Source organism: Colobus angolensis, unplaced genomic scaffold (assembly GCF_000951035.1).
Source record: "Colobus angolensis palliatus isolate OR3802 unplaced genomic scaffold, Cang.pa_1.0 Scaffold230, whole genome shotgun sequence".
Taxonomy (NCBI): Eukaryota; Metazoa; Chordata; class Mammalia; order Primates; family Cercopithecidae; genus Colobus; species Colobus angolensis.
The window spans coordinates 3278103-3305325 of record NW_012115489.1 but is presented as its reverse complement, the minus strand read 5'-3'; the positions used below and the strand labels follow the sequence as shown (position 1 = coordinate 3305325).

The 27223-nt window shown below is 38.7% G+C and overlaps 1 protein-coding gene across 1 annotated transcript in view; it reads right to left on the bottom strand.

Moving 5' to 3' along the window:
• Nucleotides 1-6406: 6406 nt before the first annotated feature.
• WDR70 (WD repeat domain 70) overlaps nucleotides 6407-27223 on the bottom strand; it is a 383095-nt gene continuing 362278 nt past the window's right edge. The window contains exon 18 of the mRNA XM_011944378.1: nucleotides 6407-6598. Within this exon, the coding sequence (XP_011799768.1) occupies nucleotides 6511-6598 (88 nt within the window). The 3' untranslated portion in view covers nucleotides 6407-6510. The remainder of the gene's footprint in view (nucleotides 6599-27223) is intronic.

Here is a 27223-nt window from a genome sequence, read left to right as displayed (position 1 = left end):
TGCAGTGGCACGATCTCGGCGGCTCACCACACCTTTTGCCTACCGAGTTCAAGCAATTCTCCTGCCTCGGCCTCCCAGGCCACTGGGACTACAGGCGCCTGCCACCACACCTGGCTAATTTTTTGTATGTGTAGTAGAGATGAGGTTTCACTATGTTGGCCAGGCTGCTGGTCTCGAACTCCTGACCTTGTGATCCACCCGCCTCAGCCTCCCAAAGTGCTGGGATTACAGGCATGAGCCAAACCGCACCTGGCCTAAAAAAATGAAAAGTAAAACAAATAAAATAACTGAGAGTGACATTAAGGCCTTAAATTTTGGTCACACTCTTAGATGAGAACCTGAACAGAAGAGGGTAATTTTTAAACAAAGTTACTGGAGGCCATTGTTTTGGACTAAGCTCATGCACTAAGCCCCAACAGACCAGACCAAACTAAAATGGAGTCACTCATGCTAAATGTGACATAATCAAACAGACTTCAGGAAACACATAGATCCTAGAACAGATGGGTTTTGTTCTTCTCCTGTAAACAGAAAGTTCCAGCATAAGGAGGTACCCTCTACTCTAACCCTTACCAAAAAAAAAAAAAGTAACCTCAGGTCTTTGTTTTCGCCTTACAAAACCTACTGTTCTGCTATTTCCCAGTGGGTTTCAAGACCAAATAAGTACATTTACAATGGTGATAGGGACATCAATGATTAAAGTTTTGGTGAATCTCTCAAAATTGAAAGGGTTACCAAAAGGAGGGACTGGTTAAATCCAGTTTAGCCTAAAGCTGCCTCTTTACATATTTTAAGTTCAGCCTGAAGATTTCTCTGTACATCATGAATTATAACCTATATGGAGTTGTATACGGGCTGTAGCCTACTCTTGTACCAATTACCAAGTTTTGCTAAAGATGTCCAACTCTTCAAACCATGTTCAAATAGGGCATTTGCCAAGCTATAACCAATCTGGCTATTTCTGTACATCATTTCCGTTTTCTGTGCATTACTTTCCTTTTCCTGTCCATAAATCTTCTACCACATGGCTGCGCTGGAGTCTCTGAGCCTACTCAGGCTTGGGAGGCTGCATGATTCATGAATCATTCTTCACTCAATTAAACTTTTTTAATTCAGCTAAACTTTTTAACAGTGGACATGAATTTAAGGGAACACTATTCAACCCAGTAAACTAGAAATATTGCCCAGAATCAACTTTGTCCTCTCCAATTGGGCATTTACCCATAATCAGGATTACGATGACCCTATCTAACAAATGAGAGTCATACTTTTTGACTCCGCATAATTCCATTTTGGGTTACTTACCAATTCTAAGAATTCAACATAAACTATCCAAAGCAGCATTGCTTATAATAGCAAATTTGAAAATAATCTGTATTTCCAATAGGATAGTTTAGAATATATATGTATATAATGAGCCACTATGTAGCCACTAAGATTATATATGAGGTTTATAATAATATGGAAAATTTGCATGCTTATTTTATAAGTGAAAAATATACATTGTTCATAAATAATTCTATTTTTAAGAAGAGAAAATAAATCTGAAAACTGTATAAAAAAGAAAAAAATGTGAAGGGAATTCATTAAATATTAGCATTGTTTGTTTCTAAATGGTTGAATAATTTTTATCTTTTAAGTTGTTCCAGTTATATATTTCTGTATAATAAACAACCCCACAACTTAGTAGCTTCAAATGACAGTATCATTTATTTTGTTCATTAATCCACAGTTTGGGCAGGGCACTGTAGGGATTGTCTCATCTCTGCTTCATGTGACAAGAGCTGATGTGACTCAATTGTAACTAAAGGATCTGCTTTCCAAGATGGCTCAATAACATGTTGCTTCCAGTTGACAGCTGTGGGAGCTCATTTGGGGTTGTTGGCTAGGGGCCTTAATTCCTCTCCACGTGGGCGTCTCCATGGGGCTGCTTGGGCTTCCTCACAGCATGGCAGCCAAGATTCAAGAACAAGTGTCCCAAAAGAAAGAAAGGAGGTGTAATTCTCTTAAGGTCTAGGCCTGGTAACTTGCAAAATATCATTTCTGCCATGTTCTATTGGTCTACATGTTACCAAGCCTGCTCAGATTTAAGAGGAGAGAAGTGTCAATGAACTTGTGGCTATTTTTAATCTACCATTAGAAGTCAGCATTTCCAAAAGTTTCATTAGAGTATTATTACAACTGGGGTCATGTGAAATATCTTTTAAAATGCTTTTATTAAAAAATTTGAAGACCAGTAATATAAACTGATAATTCAGAAAACTACTTAGAATAGCAATTTCACCACTCTTTGCCCTCAAAGTTCCTTCTCCAGCTACATACTTCAACACACATACACCCCACACACAAAGACTTCCTGTTGATTGTTCAGGCACTTCTCCCTTGGCCTGGTCCTCCTCTCACTTCTTTGGTGAGGACTTATTAATCAAACATTAAAGTTTCACGTGCCTTATTCCAGAAAGATAGTTTTCAAAATGTGTCTGTAAACAACCCTCTACAACTTCTTGATCTTTTCACAAGAAGAAGTCTCACAAATGAATCAGGCATAACACCTCTAGAGGGCTACTGACCCAGGCTGTTTGTGTACCTGTATACCCTGCCTTTCTCCTACCCCATCTGACTCACTGATTATTAAACACTATCTCATGCCTGAGATAGTTATGTTGATTCTTTAAAGCTTGTCTCAAGTTGGCTCAAGTCTCACATTTGTTCTTAGATCACATTAAGAAAGATGCTCACACTTTTTTTGCTGCCTGTGAAGCTGACCTCGTGTTTTTTTAATGGGACAGAAAGCCATAATCTTTCAAAGAATAAATACTAAGGTTTGACTACAAAGTAATGTGACTGATTGCCTAAGATTAAATGGTAGACAGTGTATAAAAGGTTTTAGTTGGGTTGGTTTTATTTGGTACTGTGTGTGTGAATGTGTGAGAGTTATGTCCTGGTTTTCAAGTATGAATGGCCCAATTTTAGACAGTTATCCTGGGAGATGAAGGAACTACTAGCTGTACCCAATATTCTCAAATTGAGTCTAATTTATGGATTCTCTCCACAGAAAAATGTATAAGCAAAGCATGCTGCATAAAATTTGAGGGAGTTCACAGACACCCTGCCTAGGTTAAGAATCCTCATGCTAGAGATCTCTCAGATTTTTGGTAACTCAGGGTCACATGACCTTCCCAGTATTAAGTCCAACGGGACAGGAGGCAAGTACCTGAGGATGTCATGGTGGCTTAGAACTTGCTGTGCCCTGCCAGGAATAGCACAGATAATCCTGCTTCCTCCTTGAGCCATCACAGTTAGCTGTGAATAAATCCCCACAGAGAAGAGGTAAAGCAGCCTGGATGCAGACCAACCTTCAGTACTAATGATCCTCCTTTCCATCTGCGAGGCAGCACTTCTCACACCTCATTCTTTTCCCATTCTTTCTTCATCCTTGCCTGTTTCATTCCCTCCCTCTGCCAAAGACTGAATAAGCCTCTTTTTAAACTCTTTCTTGGGGCTAGGGTCTAGGTATACAAATGTGAATAGAACATGGCTCCTCTAATTTATTAAACAAACTTACTGAATATTTACTGAACCCAATGCTCTTTAGTTTTTACAATCTACATCGTAGTGAGGAAACATGCATGTACATGCATGGGCACACACTACTGGCCCACAAGCCATTCGTGCATATACAATCATAATGAAACATAAAAGGAGGCTATAATTGAGAGATATGTAAGCAACTATCGAACCACAAACTGTCTGCTCGGGAAGGTGAAATTTATTCCTATTTCCAAAATCAAATAGGAATTTTCCAAGCAGACAAGGGTGGAAGAAGGGACAATATGTGCAAAGCCATTCACGTGCCAAAGAACATAGTAGCTTCTGGGTTCAGTGTGGCTGGGCCTCAGAAGCATGTGCCAGATCAGCAGGAGTTAGAGCATGAAAGACAGGGAAAGGCCGAATCCTGGATGTCCTCAACTGCCACATAAATGAATGAGAACTATTGACATAGAGCCTCTGGAAGGCTCTAGGCAAAAGAATGAAACGACAGATTTTGACTTTAGAAGACCAACTCTGATGACAGAATGAAAGATGGGTTAGATGAAGACCTAATGAAAAATAGGAAGATCAGTTGGGCAGGAGGCTCCTGAGTGGTGCTGGTGAAGGCTAAAAGAGGGTCTAAATTCTAAAGGGGTGGTAGGGAAAGAGAGGAAGGGCAAATATGAGAGATTCAGAAGACAGTACGGGAAGAAATTGGTAAATAATTAAATGGGCAGGAGTAGGGAGTGACGGAAGAGTTATTAGGATGACTGCCAGTTCCTTCTTTGAGCAACTAGAAACGAAGGTGACCAAATACAAGGTTGTATGGGGGAAGATAATCAGGCCTGAGGGACATGGGGAGTGTGAGGGCCTGTAAGATAAACAGCTGTTGATGCCCATTCTGGTGACAGGATTGCAGGTCAAATGAACACACACTATTTGTCCAGTCCTGGTTCTAAGCTCCTCCCTTACTGAATTTGAAATTGAAATCCGTATGTGCATGCTGCCAATCTTCCGTGGAAAAAATAATTCTTCATAAAACTCTAGAGTGAGACAGATCCTCTCAAACATGAAAAGGCCCACTTGTGTTGTGGGTAATGATGAGAAAATCATCTTCGTGCGAAATTTGCCTTTCTCTCCCCTTACATCATAGCTGACTCCGCCAAGACCACTATGATCAAGTTTTTATTCCTCCCCCAACCCTCCACTGCAACTTTTGGCTGTACAAGACGAATACTTCCATATGGTGCAATGTTTATGTTGAGATGCGGGAAAATGTGAGAGGCTTTCAGTAAATTTTATCCAAGAAGTAATAAATTTGTACTTTCTAAGCAGCTGGAACAAAATATTGGTCTGTAATTGATTTTGAATGAAGCGTTTTTCAAAAGGAATAGAAAACTTGGGGCCATTTGTTAATCACTGATGTTTAGAGATCTTGGGTGCTGTCATGTGGCCCTCCCTGGCTGTGACCTCGGACATATGATTTGACATGTTCAATCTCTTTTGCCTCATCTGGAAAATGGGTTTAGCAGTTTTACCTACTCATAGGGTTTTTGTGAGGATTAAATCAGCTAACACAAGTAAAGGGCTTGGGATAGTACTCATTATATAGCAGACACTCAGCAAATGTTAGTTCTTTTCTTTTTACCTATTACCTACGAGCTGAGTCACAAGAGAAGGGGAATAGGATGAGGATGGGGGTAGGAAGGAAGGACCCAGAAAGTGTATGAGAATGAAGTTTTTAAGGATTTATCTATAAAAGAACGCCCACTGCCACCTCAGAATCTGCAGAGACAAGGGAGCTGTGTGAGTACAAGTGGTTTTAAAGTATTTTTTGGGAAGCACATGTGGGTACACGAAGCCTGTAAAACCAGGAGTTTTCTGATACACTTTTGGGATCATCATGCATTTTTATAATTATTGAATTCACTAGAACAAATGAGAGCAGGAGGGGAGAAGGCAAGTCCTAAAAAACCTGTCTAGAGGTGACTAACATGCAAAAACTACCCCATGTCTGTGTGAAACCAATGCACAGAATTTTATTCTATTGATGCATTATTATTTTGGACAAACTGCCAACTTTTATTTTAGCTTTTTAGTCACAAAAGCACAATGATTTTTTAGAATTTTTAATGTCTTCTATTTATATAGTCTTTAAATTTACAAAGCATTTCTATACCTTTCTAATTTAGTACTGATAAAAATCAAGCAAAGTAAATATTAGCCCTATTTTAAAAAAACAAATATTTGATGTGCATTTATTGTGTACCAGGTACTGTACTAAATGCTCTGTGAGGCGTGTCCCATTTAGTTCTTCTGACAGACCTGCAAAGTAGGTACTATTTCATCATCTGAGGCTAGAAAAGTAAATAACTCTCTTAAGATGACCCAGAAGTAAAGAGCAAAGCCAGGACTTGAATCCACATGAGTCTGACTTCAAAGCCCACTCCTAACTCCTGACCACTGTATTCTGCTGTTGAAAGATAATGAGATACATGTTCTTTCCTAGTATGGCAATGCATTTGGTTTGAACTTAGCCTAATTATTTACAGTCATGTAAACAACTGTTGTGAAGTTATACAGAAACATTAAACTTTTTGATCTCTACTTCTATATTATGATCCTAGAATTGCTAAAGACAGATGCACATCTCAATGTACATTTTCCTCTCTACGGTTATGAAAATCTGGACAAGACCAATAATTGTTGAATAAAGTTTCCAAATACCTAAAGTACTTGGTAATAGACTAAGAATCTGTTTCTTGTTTATCTGTAATCAGTTTAATAGTTGCAGGTAAGAAAATTCAAGCACAATTTTAGTGAAGCCTAGCTACCAAACTTTTGACCAGTTCAATAATGCAAAGGACAAAACCTATTCATAAAAATGAATTTTTAATTTCAAGAGCATTTAAAAAAAAAACACCTCAAACCTGTCCCATATCCCTCCCACTCATGCAAACAGCTGTCAAATGAGATTCTTCAAATTTTACGTTTTTTCCATTCTGGCTCATTCTTTGCTTCCTCATCATCAGATTCAACTTGGGCAAACATGGTTTTGGGCTGAGTCCTAAAAGAAAAGTTAAAGAAGAGAAGGAAAAATTTAGTCAGAAAGTATTTGTTACATTAGATTTTGCTTCCTTCATTGAGTGGGAGCAAAAGTGGGGAATAAATTACAACTCAATTATTAAATATAAATCATTAAACTTCTGGCAAAGAAAAAGACAATGGAAATTTAATTATGTTCAGGAAAAGAGCCAAAGATTCTTTTAAAGGTTTACCCACTGTGGCAGACTGTACACACTATCCTTTCCTTAAATAAAATGAAAATGGGCCAGGCGCGATGGCTCACGCCTGTAATCCCAGCACTTTGGGAGGCCAAGGCGGGTGGAACATGAGGTCAGGAGATTGAGAACATCCTGGCTAACATGGTGAAGTCCCGTCTCTACTAAAAATACAAAAAATTAGCCGGGTGTGGTAGTGGGCGCCTGAAGTCCCAGCTACTCAGGAGGCTGAGGCAGGAGAATGGTGTGAACCCAGGAGGCGAGCTTCCAGTGAGCCAAGATTCCGCCACTGCACTCCAGCCTGGGCAACAGAACGAGACTCCATCTCAAAAAAAAAAAAAAAAAAATTAAATGAAAATGCATCAAATTCAGTGGAACGCCACACATCCTAACCACCCTCCACCTGACCCAGGGTAACTGGGACCATATGGAAGAACAAACTATAGTCACCAAGCAAGAATCCACATGATCTTTAGTAAGACCATTTATTAAGCTCTCTGGGTTGCCCCTAGACTTCAGTTGTCCAAATATGTGTTTATAGTGCACATATATGGGAAAACCTGAGTTTTCTTATCTAATGAATTTCAGACTGCAAAAATAAAAACCAAAGCGAACAAATGAATATCCCCTGCATTCCCACACTCAGCCCAGTGTATGGAAATACCAAGCATTTTAGGACACATCACTGGTACATGGCTGTAATACTGCCACATAGTACATCAAGCAATCTGCACAAAGACTTTCTGTGCTTTGTAAACATACCTGGTTCAATGACATCCCTTTTTGCACTACTCACATAAGAAATACCTCCAAGAAAATGTCAAGCGGTTATAACGTCTGCCCCTTTTGGTCACGCTACTCTGATTCTATTTTAAAAAACAGCTCTATCACATTATGAAGAAACATTAATCTGCAGGTTATATATTTCAGCTTGTATTTTCATTTAGAATTCAATTGTTATATCCACGTAATTCCAGAATGGTAAAAATAATGACAACTATAATTCCTTTGATTGGCAAGAAAACCAGGATAAACCTTGTATTACCTCTTGCTGTTTTTTATTATCCTAGGGAAGAAGCATAAACCATCCACAACTCATGCTGATGTTGTCTGACATAAGTCATATACTAGAACTGCTCGTGCATAAGTTGATCATTATTCCTGTCTCTCCAGTTACCTCACACAACTACCTAGAGTCCAAGCTGTCCCCATACACAACCCAGTTGGTTAAACTTCTTGTTGTCACTTTAAGACACTGTTACGATATCTATATACGGTCACAGCTCTTAAATTTCAAAAAGCAGCTACAGGTTTTGATAGGCCATGAGTTGCTGAATTCCTAACTGGCTTTCTAACATGCTACAACAAGGCAATTGGTGCTTGTTACATATTTCATGTTCTGGTAAAGATGCTGACCAGTTAGGTATGGACAAACCTGTTCAAGAACAAATTAGTCCAGGTTAAAAAATCCTTTGAATTAGGTAATTTAACTTCTCAGGGGGAAAAAGGGAACATAGTCTTCCAAGGATATCTGGCAATGCTTCGTAAGACACCAGCTCGTCAATGATAGTTGTAATGAGATTTAAGTACTAAGAAATTGCAATGCTGGTTTCTTGGATTTAAAAAAGGAAATTAAATGGCAAATTACAGGAAGAAATGTAAAGTCTGAAAAGGCAATTTCATTTAAGGGGTTATTCTCTGTATTAGACTACTTGCATGCTGCTAACAAAGACATATCCAAGACTGGGTAATTTATAAAAGAAAGAGGTTTAATGGACTCAGTTCCACCTGCCTGGGGAGGCCTCACAATCATGGCATAAGGCAAATGAGGAGCAAAGTTATGTCTTACATGGCAGCAGACAAGAGAGTGTGTGCAGGGGAACTGCCCTTTGTAAAACCATCAGATCTTGTGAGATTCACTATCACAACAGCATGGGAAAGACCAGCTCCCATGATTCAATTACCTCCCACTAGGTCCTTCCCACAGTGTGGGAATTATGGGAGCTACAATTCAAGTGAGATTTGGGTGGGGACACAGCCAAACTATATCACTCTTTTGTTAGAGACAGGGTCTTTCTCTGTCACCTAGGCTAGTGGTATAATCATAGCTCACTGTAACTGAGTTCCTGGGCTCAAGTGATCCTCCTGCCTCAGCCTCCCCAGTAGCCGGGACTGGAGGTGTGCACCACCATGTCTGATTACTTTTTTTTATTGTTTTGTAGAGACATGGGCTTGCTCATGTTGCCCAGGCTGGTCTCAAGCAATCTGCCCACCTTGGCCTCTCAAAGTGCTGTGATTACAGGCATGAGTCACCACGCCCAGCCAAGATAATAGTCTTTTTAATATTCCACCTATTTCCAAAAGTATCTGTAGCAGGTTGATGGTTAACATTAAAGGGCACAGAATCAACGAAACTACATAACAACAGCTAGAAAGAGGCATGAGAGGATGTTTTGGTGGGATGGAAATGTTCTATAATCTTGACTGAAATGGTGATTACACAGGTGTATGCATTTGTCAAAACTTGAAATGGGTACATTTTGTATTTTATTGTATGTAAATTTACCTCAATAAAGTTGATTTGTAAAGAAACTAAAACAAATTGGTAGAAAATAAAGAACCAAGGAATGAAAGGGTAATTGAGCATTAAACTTAGCACTGAATTTCCTAGCAGCCATAAAAAAAGAATAAAAAAGGACAAATATTTGTTTTTCAAAGGAGATACTGCATTTTTTTTTCACCTAGCATTGAACTCAATTAATTCATTGAGTGAACGTTTGCATCAGGGTTACTTCAACTGTCATTTCCAATCACTAGATCACAACAGTTTCCTCGGTCCCCACTAGGAATTAAAATGTCAGGAATATTAAGCTGCTTAGAAGGTAAGACAGCTGAACATCATACTCCTTCTTGCAAAACTCCATGACATTTAATTTCTACTTTTGAACTAATCATAATGCTGCCAGCAAAATGGCCACATTATGTGTATGCATATTTTTTTTCTTCTAGAAAAAAAAAAAACGGGATACATGTGCAGAATGTGCAGGTTTGTTACAGCAGTATACATGTGCTATGGTGGTTTGTTGTATGACCTGTCCTCTAAGTTCCTTTCCCTCACTCCACAACCCCCAAAAGGCCCTGGTGTGTGGTGTTCCCCTCTCTGTGTTCATGTGTTCTCAATGTTTAACTCCCACTTATGAGTGAGACTATGAGGCATTTGGTTTTCTGTTCCTGTGTTAGTTTGCTGAGGATGATGGCTTCCAGCTTCATCCATGTTCCTGCAAAGAACAGATCTCATTCCTTTTTATGACTGCAGAGTATTCCATATGGAATACTATACTTCTTTATCTAGTCTATCACTGATGGGCATTTGGGTTAGTTCCATGTCTTTGCTATTGTAAACAGTGCTGCAATAAACATACGTGTACATGTCTCTTTAGAGTAGGATGATTTATATTCCTTTGGGTATATACCTAGTAATGGGATTGCTGGGTCAAATGGTATTTCTGGTTCCAGGTCCTTAAGGAATTGCCATACTGTCTACCTCAATGGTTGAACTAATTTACATTCCCACCAACAGTGTAAAAGTGTTCTTATTTCTCCACAGCCTTGCCAGCATCTATTGTTTCCTGACTTTTTAATTGCCATTCTCACTGGCATGAGGTGGTATCTCATTACGGTTTTGATATGCATTTCTCTGGTGATTAGTGATGTTCAACTTTTCTTCGTGTTTGTTGGCCGCATAAATGTCTTCTTTTTAGAAGTGTCTGTTCATATCCTTTGCCCGCTTTTTATGGGTTTTTTTCTTGTAAATATGTTTAAGTTCCTTGTAAATTCTGGATATTAGACCTTTATCAGATGGGTAGATTGCAAAAATTTTCTCCCATTCTGTAGGTTGCCTGTTAACTCTGATTATAGTTTCTTTTGCTGTGCAGAAGCTCTTTAAGTTTAACTAGATCCCATTTGTCAATTTTGGCTTTTGCTGCAATAGCTTTTGGCATTTTTTCATGAAGTCCTTGCCCATGCCCATATCCTAGGAATGGTATTGCCTGGGTTTTCTCCTAGGGTTTTTATGGTTTGAAATTTTACATTTAAGTCGAATCTGTCTTGAGTTAATTCTTGTATAAGGTATAAGGAAGGGGTCCAGTTTCAGCTTTCTGCATATGGCCAGCCAGTTTTCCCAACACAATTTACTGAATAGGAGATCGTTTCCCCATTGCTTGTTTTTTCAGGTTTGTTGAAGATCAGATGGTTGTAGATGTGTATGTTTCTTAGGCCTCTGTTCTGCTCCATTGGTCTATATGTCAGTTTTGGTACCAGTACCATGCTGTTTTGGTTACTGTAACCTTGTAGTACGTTTAAAGTCAGGTAGCATGATGCCTCTAGCTTTGTTCTTTTTGCTTAGGATTGTCTTGGCTATATGAGTTCTTCTTTGACTCCATATGAAATTTAAAATAGTTTTTTCTAATTCTGTGAAGAATGTCAATGGTAGTTGGGTTGGAATAGCATTGACTCTATAAATTAATTTGGGCAGTATGGCCATTTTCACAATATTGATTCTTCCTATCCATGAGGAAGGATTTGTTTGTGTCCTCTCTTATTTCCTTGAGCAGTGGTTTGTAGTTCTCCTTGAAGAGGTTCTTCACATCCCTTGTTAGCTGTATTCCTAGGTATTTTATTCTCTTTGTAGAGACTGTGAGTGGGAGTTTATTCACGATTTGGCTCTCTGCTTGTCTACTGTTGGTGTAAAGGAATGCTTGTGATTTTTGCACAATGACTTTGTATTCTGAGACTTTGCTGAAGTTGCTTATCAGTTCAAGAAGTTTTTGGGTTGAAATGATGAGGTTTTCTAAATATAAAATCGTGTCATCTGCAAACAGAGACAACTTATTTCCTCTTTTCCTGTCTAAATACTTTTCTCTTGCCTGATTGCTCTGGCCAGAACTTCCAGTACTATGTTGAATAGGAGTGGTGAGAGAGGGCATCCTTGTCTTGTATCAGTTTTCAAAGGTAATGCTTTCAGCTTTTGCCCATTCAATGTAATATTGACTGTGGGTTTGTCATAAATAGCTCTTATTATTTTGAGATATGTTCCATCAACATCTAGTTTATTGACAGTTTTTAAAATGAAGCGGTGTTGAATTTTATCGAAGGCCTTTTCTGCATCTATTGAGATAATCAAAGTTTTCTTATTTCTCCACAGCCTCCCGGCATTTATTCTTCTTGATTTTTTAATAATCGTCATTCTGACTGGCATGAGATGGTATCTCATGGTTTTATTTGCATTTCTCTGATGATCAGTGATGTTGATCAATGATGTTTTTCACATGTTTGTTGGCCATGTAAATGTCTTCTTTTGAGAAATGTCTGTTGATATCTTTTGCCCACTTTTTGATGGGGTTGTTTTTTTTCTTGTAAGTATGTTTTTGGTTTTTGTCTTTGGATCTGTTTATGTGATGGATAATGTTTACTGATTGATGTATGCTGAACCAGCTTTGCATCCCAGGGATGAAGCTGACTTGATGATGGTAGATACGTTTTTTTGATGTGCTGCTGGGTTCGGTTTGGCAGTATTTTATTGAGGATTTTTGCATCAATGTTCATCAGGGACATTGGCCTGAAGTTTTCTTTTTTGTGTGTGTGTCTCTTCTTGGTTTTGGTATCAGGATGATGCTGGTTTTACAAAATGAGTTAGGGAGGAGTCCCTCCTTTTCAACTGTTTGGAATAGTTTCAGAAGGAATGGTACCAGTTTCTCTTTGTACTTCTGGCAGGATTTGGCTGTGAATCATCTGATTGTGGGCTTTTTCTAGTTGACAGGCTATTAATTACTGCCTCAATTTCAGAACTTGTTATTGGTCTATTCAGTGATTTGACTTTTTCCTGGGTTAGCCTTGGGAGGGTATATATGTCCAAGAATTTGTCTATTTCTTCTAGATTTTCTAGTTTATTTGCTTAGAGTTGTTCATAGTATTATCTGATGATAGTCCGTATTTCTGTGGGGTCAGTGGTGATATCCCTTTTATTATTTTTTATTGTGTCTATTTGATTCTTCTCTCTCTTCTTATTAGTCTAGCTAGCAGTCTATCTATTTTGTTAATGTTTTCAAAAAACCAGCTCTGGGATTTGTTGATTTTTTGGAGGGTTTTTCATGTCTCTGTCTCCTTCAATTCTTCTCTTAGTTATTTCTTGTCTTCTGCTAGCTTTTGGATTAGTTTGCTCTTGCCGCTCTAGCTCTTTTAATTGTGATGTTAGGGTGTCAGTTTGAGATCTTTCTAGCTTTCTAATGTGGGCATTTAGTGCTATAAATGTCCCTCTTAATACTGCTTTAGCTGTGTTCCAGAGATTCTGGAACATTGTCTCTTTGTTCTTATTGGTTTCAAAGAACTTCTTTATTTCTGCCTCAATTTCATGCTCTACCCAGGAGTCATTAAGGAGCAGGTTGTTCAATTTCCATGAAATTTGTGGTTTTGAGTGAATTTCTTAATTGTGAGCTCTAATTTGACTGCACTGAGGTCTGAGAGGCTGTTATTATTTCAGTTCTTTTGCATTTGCTGAGGAGTGCTTTACTTCCAATTATGTGGTCAATTTTAGAATAAGTGCCATGTGGAACTGGGAAGAATGTATATTCTGCTGATTTGGGGTAGAGAGTTCTGTAGACGTCTACTAGGTCCATTTGATCGAGAGCTGAGTTCAAGTCCTGAATTTCCTTGTTAATTTTCTGTCTCATTGATCTCTCTAATACTGACAGTGGGGTGTTAAAGTCTCCCACTCTTAATGTGTGGGAGTCTAAGTCTCTTCATAGGCCCCTAAGAACTTGTTTTATGAATCTGGGTGCTCCTGTATTGGGTACACATATATTCAGAATACTTAGCTCTTCTTGTTGAATTGTTCCCTTTACTATTATGCAATGCCCTTCTTTGTCTTTTTTGATCTTTGTTGGTTTAAAGTCTGTTTTGTCAGAGACTAGGGCTGCAACTCCTGCTTTTTTTGCTTTCCATTTACTTGGTAGATTTTCCTCCATCCCTTTATTTGAGGCTGTGTGTGTCTCTGCACATGAGATGGGTTTCCTGAATACAGCACACCGATGGGTCTTGACTCCTTATCCAATTTGCCAGTCTGTGTCTATCTTTTAATTGGGACATTTAGCCCATTTACATTTAAGCTTAGTAGTTATGTGTGAATTCAATCCTGTCATCATGGTGCTATTTGGTTACTCTGCACACTAGATGCAGTTTCTTTGTAGTGTCAGTGGTTTTTATATTTTGGTGTGTTTTTGCAGTGGCTAGTATTCGTTTTTCCTTTCCATATTTAGTGCTTCTTTCAAGAGCTCTTGCAGTGCAGGCTTCATGGTAACAAAATCCCTCAGCATTTGCTTGTCTGGAAAGAATTTTATTTCTCCTTCACTTATGAAGCTTAGTTTGGCTGGATATGAAGTTCTGGGTTGAAAATTCTTTCCTTCAAGAATGTTGGATATTGGCCTGCAATCTCTTCTGGCTTGTAGAGTTTCTGCTGAGAGGTCTGCTGTTGGTCTGATGGGCTTCCCTTTGTAGGTGACTTGGCCTTTCTCTCTGGCTGCCCTTAACAGTTTGACCCTGGAAAATCTAGTGATTAAGTGTCTTAGGGTTGATCTTCTCATGGAATATCTTAGTGGTGTTCTCTGTATTTCCTGAATTTACACGTTGGCCTGTCTTGCTAGGTTGGGGAAGTTCTCCTGGATAATATCCTGAAGTGTGTTTTCCAGCTTGTTTCCATTCTCCCCATCTCCTTCTGGTACTCCAATCAATTGTAGGTTCTTCTTTTTTTTTTTTATGAAGTCCCGTATTTCTTGGAGGCTTTGTTCATTCCTTTTCATTCCTCTTTCTCTGTTCTTGTCTGCATGTCTTATTTCAGTAAGGTGGTCTTCAAACTCTGATATCCTTTCTTTTGCTTGGTCGATTTGGCTGTTGGTACTTGTGTATGCTTCACAAAGTTCCTGTGCTGTGTTTTTCAGCTCCATCAGGTCATTTACGTTCCTCTCTAAACTGGCTATTCTAGTTAGCAATTCCCCCTCCAACCTTTTATCAAGCTTCTTAGCTTCTTTGCATTAGGTAAGGGCATGCTCCTTTAGCTCATCATAGTTTTTTATTACCCATTTTCTGAAGCCTACCTCTGTCAGTTTGTCCATCCGATCCCCCATCCAGTTCTGTGCCCTTGATGGAGAGATGACACAATCATTTGGAGGAGAAGAGGCACTCTGGCCTTTTGAATTTTCAGCATTTTTTTGTTGATTCTTTCTCATTTTCGTGAGTTTGTCTAGTTTCGGTCTTTGAGGCTACTGATCCTTGGATGGGGTTTTTTGGGGCCTTTTTATTGTTGTTGATGCTGTTGTTGTCACCTTCTGCTTGTTTTTCTTTCAATAATCACGACCCTCTTCTCTAGGGCTGCTGCAGTTTGCTGGGGGTTCACTTCAGGCCCCATTCATCTGATTCGCTCCCGTGCCTGGAGATGTCACTCAAGGGGGCTGGAGGGCAGCCAAGGTGGGTGCCTGCTCTTCTTCTAGGACCTCTAACCTCGAGGGGCACCAACCTGATGCCAGTAGGATTGCTCTTGTATAGTGTGTCTAACGATCTCTGTTGCAGGGTCTCACCCAGTTGGGTGGCATGGGGAGCAGGACCCATTTAACGAAGCACTTTGTCCCTTGGTGGAGAAGGTGTGTTTCGCTGGAGGGAAACCCACTCGTCTGGGCTACCCGGATTCCTCAGAACTACCAGGGGAAGAGGCTAAGTTTGCTGGTCTGCAGAGACTAAGGCCACCCCTCCCACTAGGGGCTCAGGCCCAGGGAGATCCCAATTCTGTCCCTGAGCCTCTGGCTGGAGTTATTGGAGATCCTGCAGGGAAGCCATGCCCACTGAGGAAGAATGGGTCAGGGTTAGACCTAAAGAGGCACTCTGGCCACAGACTGCCACAGCCAGTGTGTTGGGCTGTGGGGACAAGTCTTGGGACCAAGCTGTCCAGCCTTCCTGACTCCAGCAGGGGAAAAGTGCAGCCTGGAGTTATAGAAATGGGTGCTGCCCATCCCCTACCCAGAGAGCTTAAAGTGTTAGGCAGTTGCTAGTCCCAGTGCTAGCTGCTGCCCCTCCCCCAAGGAGCCAATAGACAGCAGGCAGCCACAGCAAGTGCTGCTCACCCCTTCCCCTGGGAGTCTGGTAGGCTTAAGCAGATTCCAGCTGAGAGGCTATAAGAATCTGCACATCTGCACATTCTGGGGTTGGGATGCTAGGCTCCGGTGGCCTGGGTCTGCAAGTAGGATCTTCTGATCTGTGGGTTGCACAGTTCTATGGGAAAAGCAGTTTCCCCAGCTGGATAGCGTGCTCACTCACCGCCTCCCTTAGCTGAGGGGAGAGAGTTCCCCTTCCCTGTGTGGCTCTCAGGTGGGTCATCGCACCACATTACCCTTCCTTCTGTGGGACATACCAGCCTTCTAGTCAATTTTGATGACAGAACCTGGATGGGATACCTTGGTTGCTGGTGAAGGATTCACATGCTTGCTACGGTTTTTTTTTCGATGGGAGCCTCTGAACACCACTGCTTCTAGTTGGCCATCTTGGCCCTGCCCATAATATTTCATGTGATATTTCAAGTCATGACATCTAACTTGAAAGCTGTAATGGTCCCCTTTTCCCAGATTGCCAAAACCAAGGCAATAAACGCTACATTTTCCTGGCAATTTTCCCAATGCTTGTTTACCACCTGTTTCTTCATTCTGTTGGTCAGGTAGGGGAATAATTGAGTGTAAGAACTCAGCTCCCATCAACACCTGGTGTTGGCAAGTGTATAAACTGGATCACATCAAAATTAAAATCTTCTGTGCTTCAAAGGACACAACTGCCAGAGTGGAAAGGCAGAATGGGAGAAAATATTTGCAAATCATATAACCTGACAAAGGATTCATATTCAGAATATATAAAGAACTCCAACAACAACATAAAAAACATTTTTAAAATGGGCAAAGAACTTGAATAGGCATTTCTCCAAAGATATACAAATAGCCAAAAAGTGCATGAAAAGATGCTCAATATCATTAATGATTAGGGAACTGCAGACCTCAACCACAATGAGATACCACCTCACCACAAGAATGGCTACTGTTGAGAAAAAAACAAAACAGATAACAACAAGTATTGGCCAGGATGCAGAGAAACTGGAACCCTTGCATGCTATAGATAGTAATGTAAAATGGCACAGACACTACAGAAAACAGTGTGGTGGTTCCTCAAAAAATTAAAAATAGAATTGCCATGTGATCCAGCAATTCCATTTCTGGGTATATACCCTCCAAAACTGAAAACATAATCTTACAGAGACATTTGCACAGTTATGCTCATGGCAGCATTATTCACAACAGCCAAAGAGTAGAAGCAACTCAACTATACATTGATAGATAAGCAAGATATGGTATATACATAAATGGAATATTATTTATCCTGAAAAAGGAAGGAAATTCTGATAACATGCTGTAATACAGATGAGCCCTGAAGACAGTATGCTAAGTGAAACTGGCCAGTCACAAAAAGACAAAAACTGTTTGATTCCACTTATATGAGGTACCTAGAGTAGTCAAATCCAGAGTTAAAAAGTAGAATGGTGGTTACCAGAAACTGGGTGTAGGGTGAAATGGAAAGTTGTTTAATGCAGGGGTCCCCAACCCCCAGACTACCATTGGTCCATGTCCTGTTAGGAACCAGGCTGCCCAGCATGAACTGAGCAGTGGGCGAGTGAGCATTACCACCTGAGCGCCAACTTCTGTAAGATCAGTGATGGCATTAGATTCTCAAAGGAGCATGAACCCTATTGTGAACTGCACATGTGAGGGATCTAGGTGGTGTGCTCCTTATGCGAAACTAATGCCTGATGATCTGAGGTGGGACAGTTTCATCCCAAAACCATATCCTACCACTTCCCATTCCATGGAAAAACTGTCTTCCACGAAACTAGTCCCTGGTGCCAAAAAGCTTGGAGACAGCTGGTTTCATGGATATAGAGTTTTAGTTTGGCAAGATGAAGAGTTCTGGAGAGTTTGCACAACAATGTGAATGCACTTAACACTCATGAAGTATATACTTAGACATGGTTAAGATGGTAAGTTTTATCTCATGTTTATTCTACCAAAATTAGACCTTTTTAAATTAAAAAAAAAAAAAGAACTAGATTCTTGGGCTTGGGAGTAAAGAAGAACAAATCCCCTTCCTGGGACAAAAAGGAGGTGCCTTGGAGAGGGCGTTAGCCTCCAACCTAGAGCAGTGCCTAGGGTACTGCTTCTCAAACCATCTGTGGTGGAGGGCCAGTCTTTGTTTTCTAATTTCCAGGACCCTGCAGGCAAGTATTACATTTCTAGAAACAAAATTTAAAGACTACAAAATACAAATCTAGGTTTTTAATAGATTCAACAGATATATCAAATTGCTATAAAATGTCCAAAGTGTTACTCTGAATTCTACATTTACCTCATTAGCACTGGTTGGTGGACCACAGGGAGCAGTACCTTTTGAGAGCTCCATCCCTCCCCTAGCTTGACAAAGAAGGGAGGAAAACAGGGCTTTAAAACAAGGCTGCGGAGTAAGAATCTGTCTTTTTAACAAACTTTTACACATGAGGAGCTTCTTCCAACTGGGGAAAATATTTCTCATGTCTGGAAAAGTTGGTCCTGTATGATGCCACTGAATAGCAGGAATAAAATTTGGGGTTGCACTCTCAGGCCCATCCTTAAAGGAGTGGTCTTTGATTTTGGGGAGTTAGGCATGGGGAAGTGAAGCAAAGTATGGCCCATGGAAGGAATTTTCTCTCATTCCAATCCATTGTGCCCTCAAAACCAACATTCTTACAGCATAGTTCAGAACCTTTAATAAGAGCTGTGTGTTGTTTGCTGAATAAAGACTAGGTTCTTCAAGAAAAGATTATTCAACTTTAACACACTGAACATCTCTACCAAGCCTAAGGAACACCAGTGTTTTGTAGGAGCACAGTGAAAGAATCATAGCTTTAAACATTCTAGCTATTCTTTTTAGCAATTTTTATCTTTGAATTTATTTCCAGCAGTTATTCTTTTGAAAAAGTTTAGAAATCCACATACGAGAAATATTTTAAAAATTCAATTCAGAACTATCTAGGACATTTTTTTTTTTTATTTTTTTATTTTTTTTGAGTCGGAGTCTCGCTCTGTCTCCCAGGCTGGAGTGCAGTGGCCACGCCATTCTCCTGCCTCAGCCTCCCGAGTGGCTGGGACTACAGGCGCCTGCCACCACGCCCGGCTAATTTTTTTTTTGTATTTTTAGTAGAGACGGGGTTTCACCGTGTTAGCCAGGATGGTCTCGATCTCCTGACCTCATGATCCACCCGCCTTGGCCTCCCAAAGTGCTGGGATTACAGGCGTGAGCCACTGCGCCCGGCCCTATCTAGGACATTTTAAATGGATTTCTTTAGTCACCACCTTATCAAAACAATGAGGAACAGATGATTAGGCAACCTCTAGCAATGTTAGGACTACAACCAGGAGATTTCTTCCCTGGGGGATGGCATGATTTGCCCTTGGCACAGAAAACTACTATAAAAATAAATCGACAACATCAAGCAAAAGTAAAATGACAGATACAAAGAGATAAAATGTTAATGGATTTTAAAACACTTAAAAACTAGTCCACAAATTCCTGCTTTTAAAGCTAACAGGAAACAAATAAAAACAGTAACAACCAACAAACCCTCTATTTTACATTGTCACTGGCCACAAAAATGGATTCCTTTCTGGGATGCTTGAAGAAATGCAATTTGTACATTGAAGTTAAGAAATATTCTGTTGGAATGAGAACACATGGACACAGGGAAGGGAACATCACACACCGGGGCCAGTTGGGGTATGGGGGGCTGGGGGAGGTATAGCATTAGGAGAAATACCTACTGTAGATGACGGGTTGATGGGTACAGCAAACCACCATGGCACATGTATACCTATGTAACAAACCTGCACGTTCTGCACATGTACCCCAGAACTTAAAGTATATATATATATATAAAGAAATATTCTGTTGGGTGCTTCCACAAGGAAGAGTGGAACACAACAAATCAAATAGACACTAAAGACATGACAGCAACATAAGAAATACACAAACAAATTGCAAGAAATATATTCCACCACTTCCAGAAAGCAATTCTGTCACCTACCCATTCTTTGTCTTCTAACAATTCCTTCAGAATTTTATACCTCATTTCTCAAGAGACAAGAAATTATCAACTCAAGCTTACTGCCTCATGGCAGATTATCTCCCTTGCCCAAAACAAAAGCCTATAAAGGGACTGACTCGAAGGAAAAGTAGGTAAGGGGAACATTCCATTCAGTCAAATATTAATCGCTCTGGGTGTGCAACAGGTTAATGGGGATCTAGCAAGCCTCACTGGAGAACCAGTGAAGTATCTACCTTAACGAAGTCAGCTTTACCCAGACTATTGCATATACTGGTTTATGGCCCACACTTACCCATGTTTCTGACGATAAATTTAAAAACCTAAACTTACAGAGGGCTGATGTGAACCTTGCATTTTCCAGTTTGAGTAACTCATTTGGGGAAGAGTAAACATTTTCCATTTGATTATAAATGTCAACTTGTTTACTAGAGTTACCAAGAAAAGGAGAGCAGATTAGACATCAGCATGGTCATTGCTGCCAATCATTAAATAAGCAATCAAGGGAAGGCTAAAAGGCTTTTTGTTTTATTTTGCTTTAGCTTCAGTAACTCTGCATTTGCTAACAGTTAATATGATTTCATAAAACAAACAGAAAAGCTTAAGCAATGTCTTTCTCAAATCTATAAATTCTGGATAGCTGATACTTTGTGCTGATTAATTTTCCCCTTGATACTTTTTGAAAAACTGATTGTCAAGATTATTTTTACAAAGTGAGTCTTTTCCAGCAACTGTATGCTGCAGAAAAATAACAGAAACTCAACAGAAGCCGAGTCCCACCTTCAGTGCTTCCATCCAGAGGAATTTTGTGTAGAGCAGCCAGTAATGAATAGAATCCCTGTGCAATCTTCCAAAAGGGCATTTTTGGGGTACATTGTTTGTGTGAGAGATTCAAAGTATTAGCAGGACTGTCCTTTCTCTTCTGACTATGCTTTGACCTATGTCTTCTACACGGCCCTGCTCTAGTACTCAGGCCAGAATGAAGTCGTCAAAATGTTTTCAGCTGCAGTGGAAAGTCCACAGGTCAAATTCTTTTTAATTACGGATGTTCCTCTGATATGATTCATTCAAAAAGCATAAAGTGAGCTCCAGGGTAATACAACAATATGAGGCGAAATCACTCGCATTACTTAGTCATCAGTACATGAGTATAAACCACAAGCTTTTTTGGCTCAGAGCCCATTGTTTATTATGAAGGAAAACCTCAAAGCCAAAGTCAATTATAGCCATGACTTTCAATCTGACACACTTGTTAACCCTGTTAGAATGAATACGGCCCAGATGAACTCTGACCCAATCATCACAATTGCAGAATTATTAAGATTAAATAAAAGCCTTGACCAAAAAATTCCACTTGAAATGTCCTTTTTTTTGGTGAAGAGCTAATCGAAGTTGTTTTTGTTGTTGTTGTTGTTTTTTAAATATTAGGCACACATAAGCGGCAACAAGATGTTTCTAGATAAAGAATTTGCTATTTTCTTCATGAAATGAACAAATAATATTTTAGAAAATAAACACATCTCAGGCTCATAAATAGGGTATACTGACTCATTATGCTATGTGTGAGAGTTCAAAGACTGTGTGAAGATGGAAAAAAGAACACACATGAGACCTATGGAAACTGTGAAAATAGGAAAAAAAAAAAGAGAGAGGAAAAGAGAAACAGAATTCTACAAAATTGCCATTAGCTACCTTATCACCAAATGGATAAACAAGTTACAAAGATAAAATCTTTGAAGAACAAGCAGGCTTAAGACAGCTCAGGTATCACCAAAGCACTAAGTTCCCATTTATAAGATATATAACTGTGTGCCACAATTTCTATTAAAAAACATGCACAAAAGCTGTGCATTGGTGTAGCCTTGCCCAACTTCATGGATCAGGAAAACAGCCTCAGTGAAGGTAACTCACCAGGGGTGACGGAGCTGGAGCTAAATCTCAGGACTTCTGATTCTTAGTCCAGTGTTGCCTCTGTTACACTATATCACACTGTAATCTTTTAGCTTCACTATTACTCAAGTTTTCTAGTAACTACTACCAGTTGCTTTATGATGAAAAGCAGTACACTGTACTTAGTTACAGTTATAGGCTTGATTCTGAAGCCAGAATGCTTGCATTCAAATCCCAATTTTGCCACCTGCTACCTCTGTGGCTTTGGTCAAATTATAAGTCTCAGTCTCCTTATCTGTAAAATGGGGACAATAATAACACTTGCCTCATAGGGCTGCTGTGAGGATTAAATTAATAATACATATAAAGTTTTAAAACAAGCCTGGCAGAGTATAAGTAAAATAAAAGTATCATTATTATTATATATCTTACTTTGGATATCAGGTGTTCTTCACTTCATATAATAGATGTATTTCCCAAAAGCTGTATCAGAATATATTTGCTAAATTAATTTATATGTTAAACACAACATAGCAGCTTGCTATTTTTTAAAGGAAATAATTTTGTTATGCAAATAATATTTCCTCACTATGAATTTCTATAATTGAGATAATCTAGTCAGTAAATTTGAATTTTCTTAAGGGAGAATAATTTGTTGCTTGTTTTTCATAATTACTTTTGTACTATTACAGAATAATTTGTTGCTTGTTTTTCATAATTACTCTTGTACTATTACGAAACATTAGTGTGCAAAACAATCACCCAGAGTTCCTCTTAATATGCAGATTCCCACCCCCAATCCCACAAAGCCCTCTTGAGTTGGTTTAGGATGGAGTCCAGAAATCTGCATTTTTAAACACCCCCCGCCCTGCAAAAAAAAAACACAAAAAACTACGTACATCACTCTGATGCAGGCAGTTCACAAAACCACTTTCAGAAACACTGGCTTCCACACAGGAATACAATGGAGAGTGACAATTAGTCACCTAAATATAACTCTGGAAAAAATATATTTTCTCTCTGTGCATTTATGATTCTACCTGACACAAATAACAAATAAACCTTCACTTGCTCACAGAGTGGCTTCTTTAAATATTGCCTACAACTCAACATGACTTTAAATGGATCCTTTATAGGTGCGAATGATATTTTCACACATACATACACACACATATTCACATATCCAATATCAGACAAGATATGCACACTGGAAATTAAATTGACTGAACCAGCAAAAATGGCAGCCTATCTAGCAAGAAAAGTGACGTGGCTGACAGAGCTGTCATTCTGTCAGGCTGGTGGCCAGGGTCCAGGCTCCCACACACATCTATCCCTGTCTTATGTGTAAGCTAATAGCATTCTGGATCTACATCCTGCCCATTTCCTAGCCAGCTCCTTTCCTCTTCTTCCAGCAGCATCTTCTAACAAGAAACTGAAACTGAATCTGCCTATGTGTAGCTGAACAAGAGTCCTCTGTGATCCTGCTGTGTTTGAAAATTTTCATGGCTATTACATTGCTAGGGCCAGGAATGAAACTTAAATAATCAATAAAAGTAAACTCTTCAAAGACGCTTTGTTATCATCACCAGTGGATATAGGTGAGTATACATCATGTGTAGGCAGGCACATTTGTGGAATGTCTAATTGTGCTTTTCTGTGATAAAGCGAGATACAGTAAATAAATCTTCATTTCATCACTGACAGATGTCAACTGCAGTGAAGAAAAAAAACAACCAGACACACATTACCAATTACAATGACCTTTACGAAAAGATCCTTTTAAATATTAGCTTCCTTTCAAATACTTTGCTACTTGGCAGTAAACAGTATACTCCAGCAGGCGAATACAGGAGAAATAGCACTGAAATCCTAGCTAACCAATTACATGCCACAGACAGACAGTGCCATGAACTTAGTATGCAACAAATGCAAGGTGACAAAATTGGGTGGAAGCAAAAAATGATAGCAAAATGCAGCAGCAGAAAGGTGTGTATTAGGATGACAGTGCAGTCCTCTGGAAAGCTCATTAGGTTAGGCATCAAGAGAACTAATGTCTAGCTAGTTTCAGTCATTGTTAATTGCAGATCTCTAAGCTGCAGCCTCCTCACAAGTAAAGTGAGGATATGACATGATCTACCTACCACGCAGAGCTGCTATTATGCTAGCACAAATTCATTTGTAAACATAACGGAATCACCTCTAATGCAGAAAAATATCTTTAGATATTTTGAAAGTGAACAAAAATACTTTCAGCTTCAATTAATTCCTATTTAAAGTAAGTTGAAAATCTGAATGAATCATTGTCCAAGAAAATATTAATTACCAAGCAGCCTCAGAAGAGTCAGAAAACTCTGAATAGACTATTTTCCAGGAGGGGATGGAAAAGAGAGAAAAATTAAGGAATTACTACTCACCCTCCACTCCACAAAAGTGTTCGCATTTTACAGGTGAATTCTAGGAATCTTTATAAAATAGGTAAGTTCAAATGTATTCAAAACAGTTTGAAGGTACATATAGAACAGAAAAATAAACAAAATTTTTAGGAAGCCAGTTTAACACCTTAGAAAGAATAAACTACAATCACATGATGGTCATATCAAAGATGCCAGGATGGCTCAGTGTTAGGAAATCTAGTAATATAATTCATCCCATTCATAGATCGAAGTAGAAAAATCTATGATCACTTCCATAGAGACGAAGGAATTCAATAAAGGCCTCTTGTGTTCGCTGCATGGGATACTCTTCCCCTAGGTATCTGCATGGCTCACTCCCTCATTTCACTCAGGTCAAAGGTAACTTTCGTAGAGGTTCTGCCCTGACCACTGTATCTAAAATAGCGCCTTTTCTCCCCGATCACTCTATATGTCCCCCTTTTATCCCTCTTTTATCTATGTCCCCCTTTTATACTATTACCATCTAATATTTATATATTTATTTAATGTCTGTCTCTATTAGCATATAAGCTCCATAAAATGGCTGTACCCTACAACTTAGAACAGTATCTAACACATAGTTGGTGTTCAGTAAATCTCTGTTGCATTAATAAATAAAGAATTGGATTCTTTCTTAACATCTTGTGTTTTCAAACATTATCACGTTTTATGTGGAAATACCATTAGACTGAATAATATAACTGCGGATATTTGATTTTTTTCACCTACAAAAAGGAAAATTTTGAAAGGTTTAACATAATAGAATCATTCCTGTTAAAGTTCAAATTGAAAAAAGGATGTGCACTATCACTGATGTTTTTTGAAATTGTTCTGGAAGTAGTCAATGCAATTAGATAAAAAGAAATAGTAGGTATAAAAATTGGAAAGAAAGAGGTAAACTTGCTACTTGCATATAATTTTATACCTGTACACCCCAAGCTAAGTGAATAAAAAATTATTTAAAACATACATAAGAAAATATAATAAACAGCTTGATACAGAACTAATATATATAAACAACACACATATAGGTAGCTGCACAGTATTTCCATATACAAATAAGTTACAAATTTAGTGTAAGAAAAGACTCTCTTTACAACAGCACAAAAAGATAAAATAAGTAGAAATAAACTTTAAAGGAAATGTGACAGGTCTATATGAAGAAAAAAGTACTACGGAGGGATATAGTAATGTGACTAGAAAGACAACTCTGTTCTCGGTTTGAAAGAACCAGTATTATAAATTCTGTCTAAATTAATATATACATATAACTCAAGTCTGCATCATTAATTTTTGAGGGGGAGGTTACTAGATAACTTAATAAAGTCATGGAGAACTACAAGAATAGATAGACACATTCTCATAAGGATAATGAGAACAGGCAGCCCTACTAATAATGAAGACCATTTGGTACTGATATTTGCAGAGCCAGACCAACTGACAGCACAGAACAGAGAATCCAGAAACTGATTAAAATTCGTAAGTACATTAGGTATAATAAAGGTATCATTTCAATTTAATGAGGAAAACTAAAATGTACAATAAAAAGTGCTACAGCAAGTGGTTAAACCAACTTGAAATAAGTAAATTAGAACTCTACTATGGTAGGTTGAAAAATGGTCCCCTTAAAGATATCCACTTTCAATCCTTGGAACCTGTGAATGTTCTCTCATTTTGAAAAAGGGTCAGTATCTTGAGACGAGGAGATAATCCTGGATTATCTTCGGTAAGTATCCTTACAAGAGAGTAAAGGAGAAGACCAACACAAAGGAGAAGGCAATGTGAAGACTAGGCAACACTAAAGGGATGTGGCTATGAACCAAGGCATCAGGCAATCAATCCTCTAGAAGCTAGAAGAGGCATAGAATGAATTTTCCCCTGGAGTCTCTGTACAAAGTACAATCCTGCCAACATTGAATTCTGACTTCTGGCCTCTAGAACTGTGACAGAATCAATTTCTATTTTTTAAGACACCAAATTTGCGGTAATGAATATAATGACTTCACTCATTTCACTAAAATAATTCCAGGTGAATTGAAGATTTAACTCTAAAAAAAAAATCCATAAAAGTATTAAGTGGGAATCTGAGAGAATTTCAAGACTAATCTTGGATGGGAGATGCCTTCCTAAATAAAACCCCAAAAGTGCACCCCCCACCCCATTTCTAAATCTCACCACACTAAAATAAATTTTTTACATGAGAAAAACACCATAAACAAAGTAAAATAAAAAACGACTAACTGGGAAAAATACTTGCCATACATGATATACAAAGGTTAACCTCCTTAATATAAATAACACAAATCAGTAAGAAAAAGACAAATAGGCAAATGAGCCCCCTTTCTACAGCCCCTCGAGAAAAGATGCTAAAAAATTATGAAAAGGCTGGAGAAAACCACAAATTATACATTTTCACCTATCAGTTTGGCAAAGATAAAAATTTCTATAAGTTTTGCACTTGTGGGCAAATATGTATGTCCAAAGATACTAATTTCAGTATCGTTTATGAAAGAAAAAGGCTGAAAACAATGTAACTTGTCATTCAAGAGGGTACAGTTTTTATAAAAGCATAATATAGCCATACAATTGAATAGTTACATAAAGTAAAAAGAATGAGCTAAATATGTCTAGATGGAGCTGGCCTGATCTTGCAATGTATACTAAGTAAAAAACAAAACCACAAATCAGTTTGTAAAACATGCTATATACCTGCATTTTTAAACAAACAATGTATCTACACGTATCTCTCTCTCTGGGAGGATATATAATAACTTGCAGCAGTTGGTATCTCCAAGTAGTAGAATGAAGGAACTGGGGATTAAGTGAAAGAGAGGCTTTCAAATTTCCATTGTGTACCTTTAGTACCGCTGGATTTT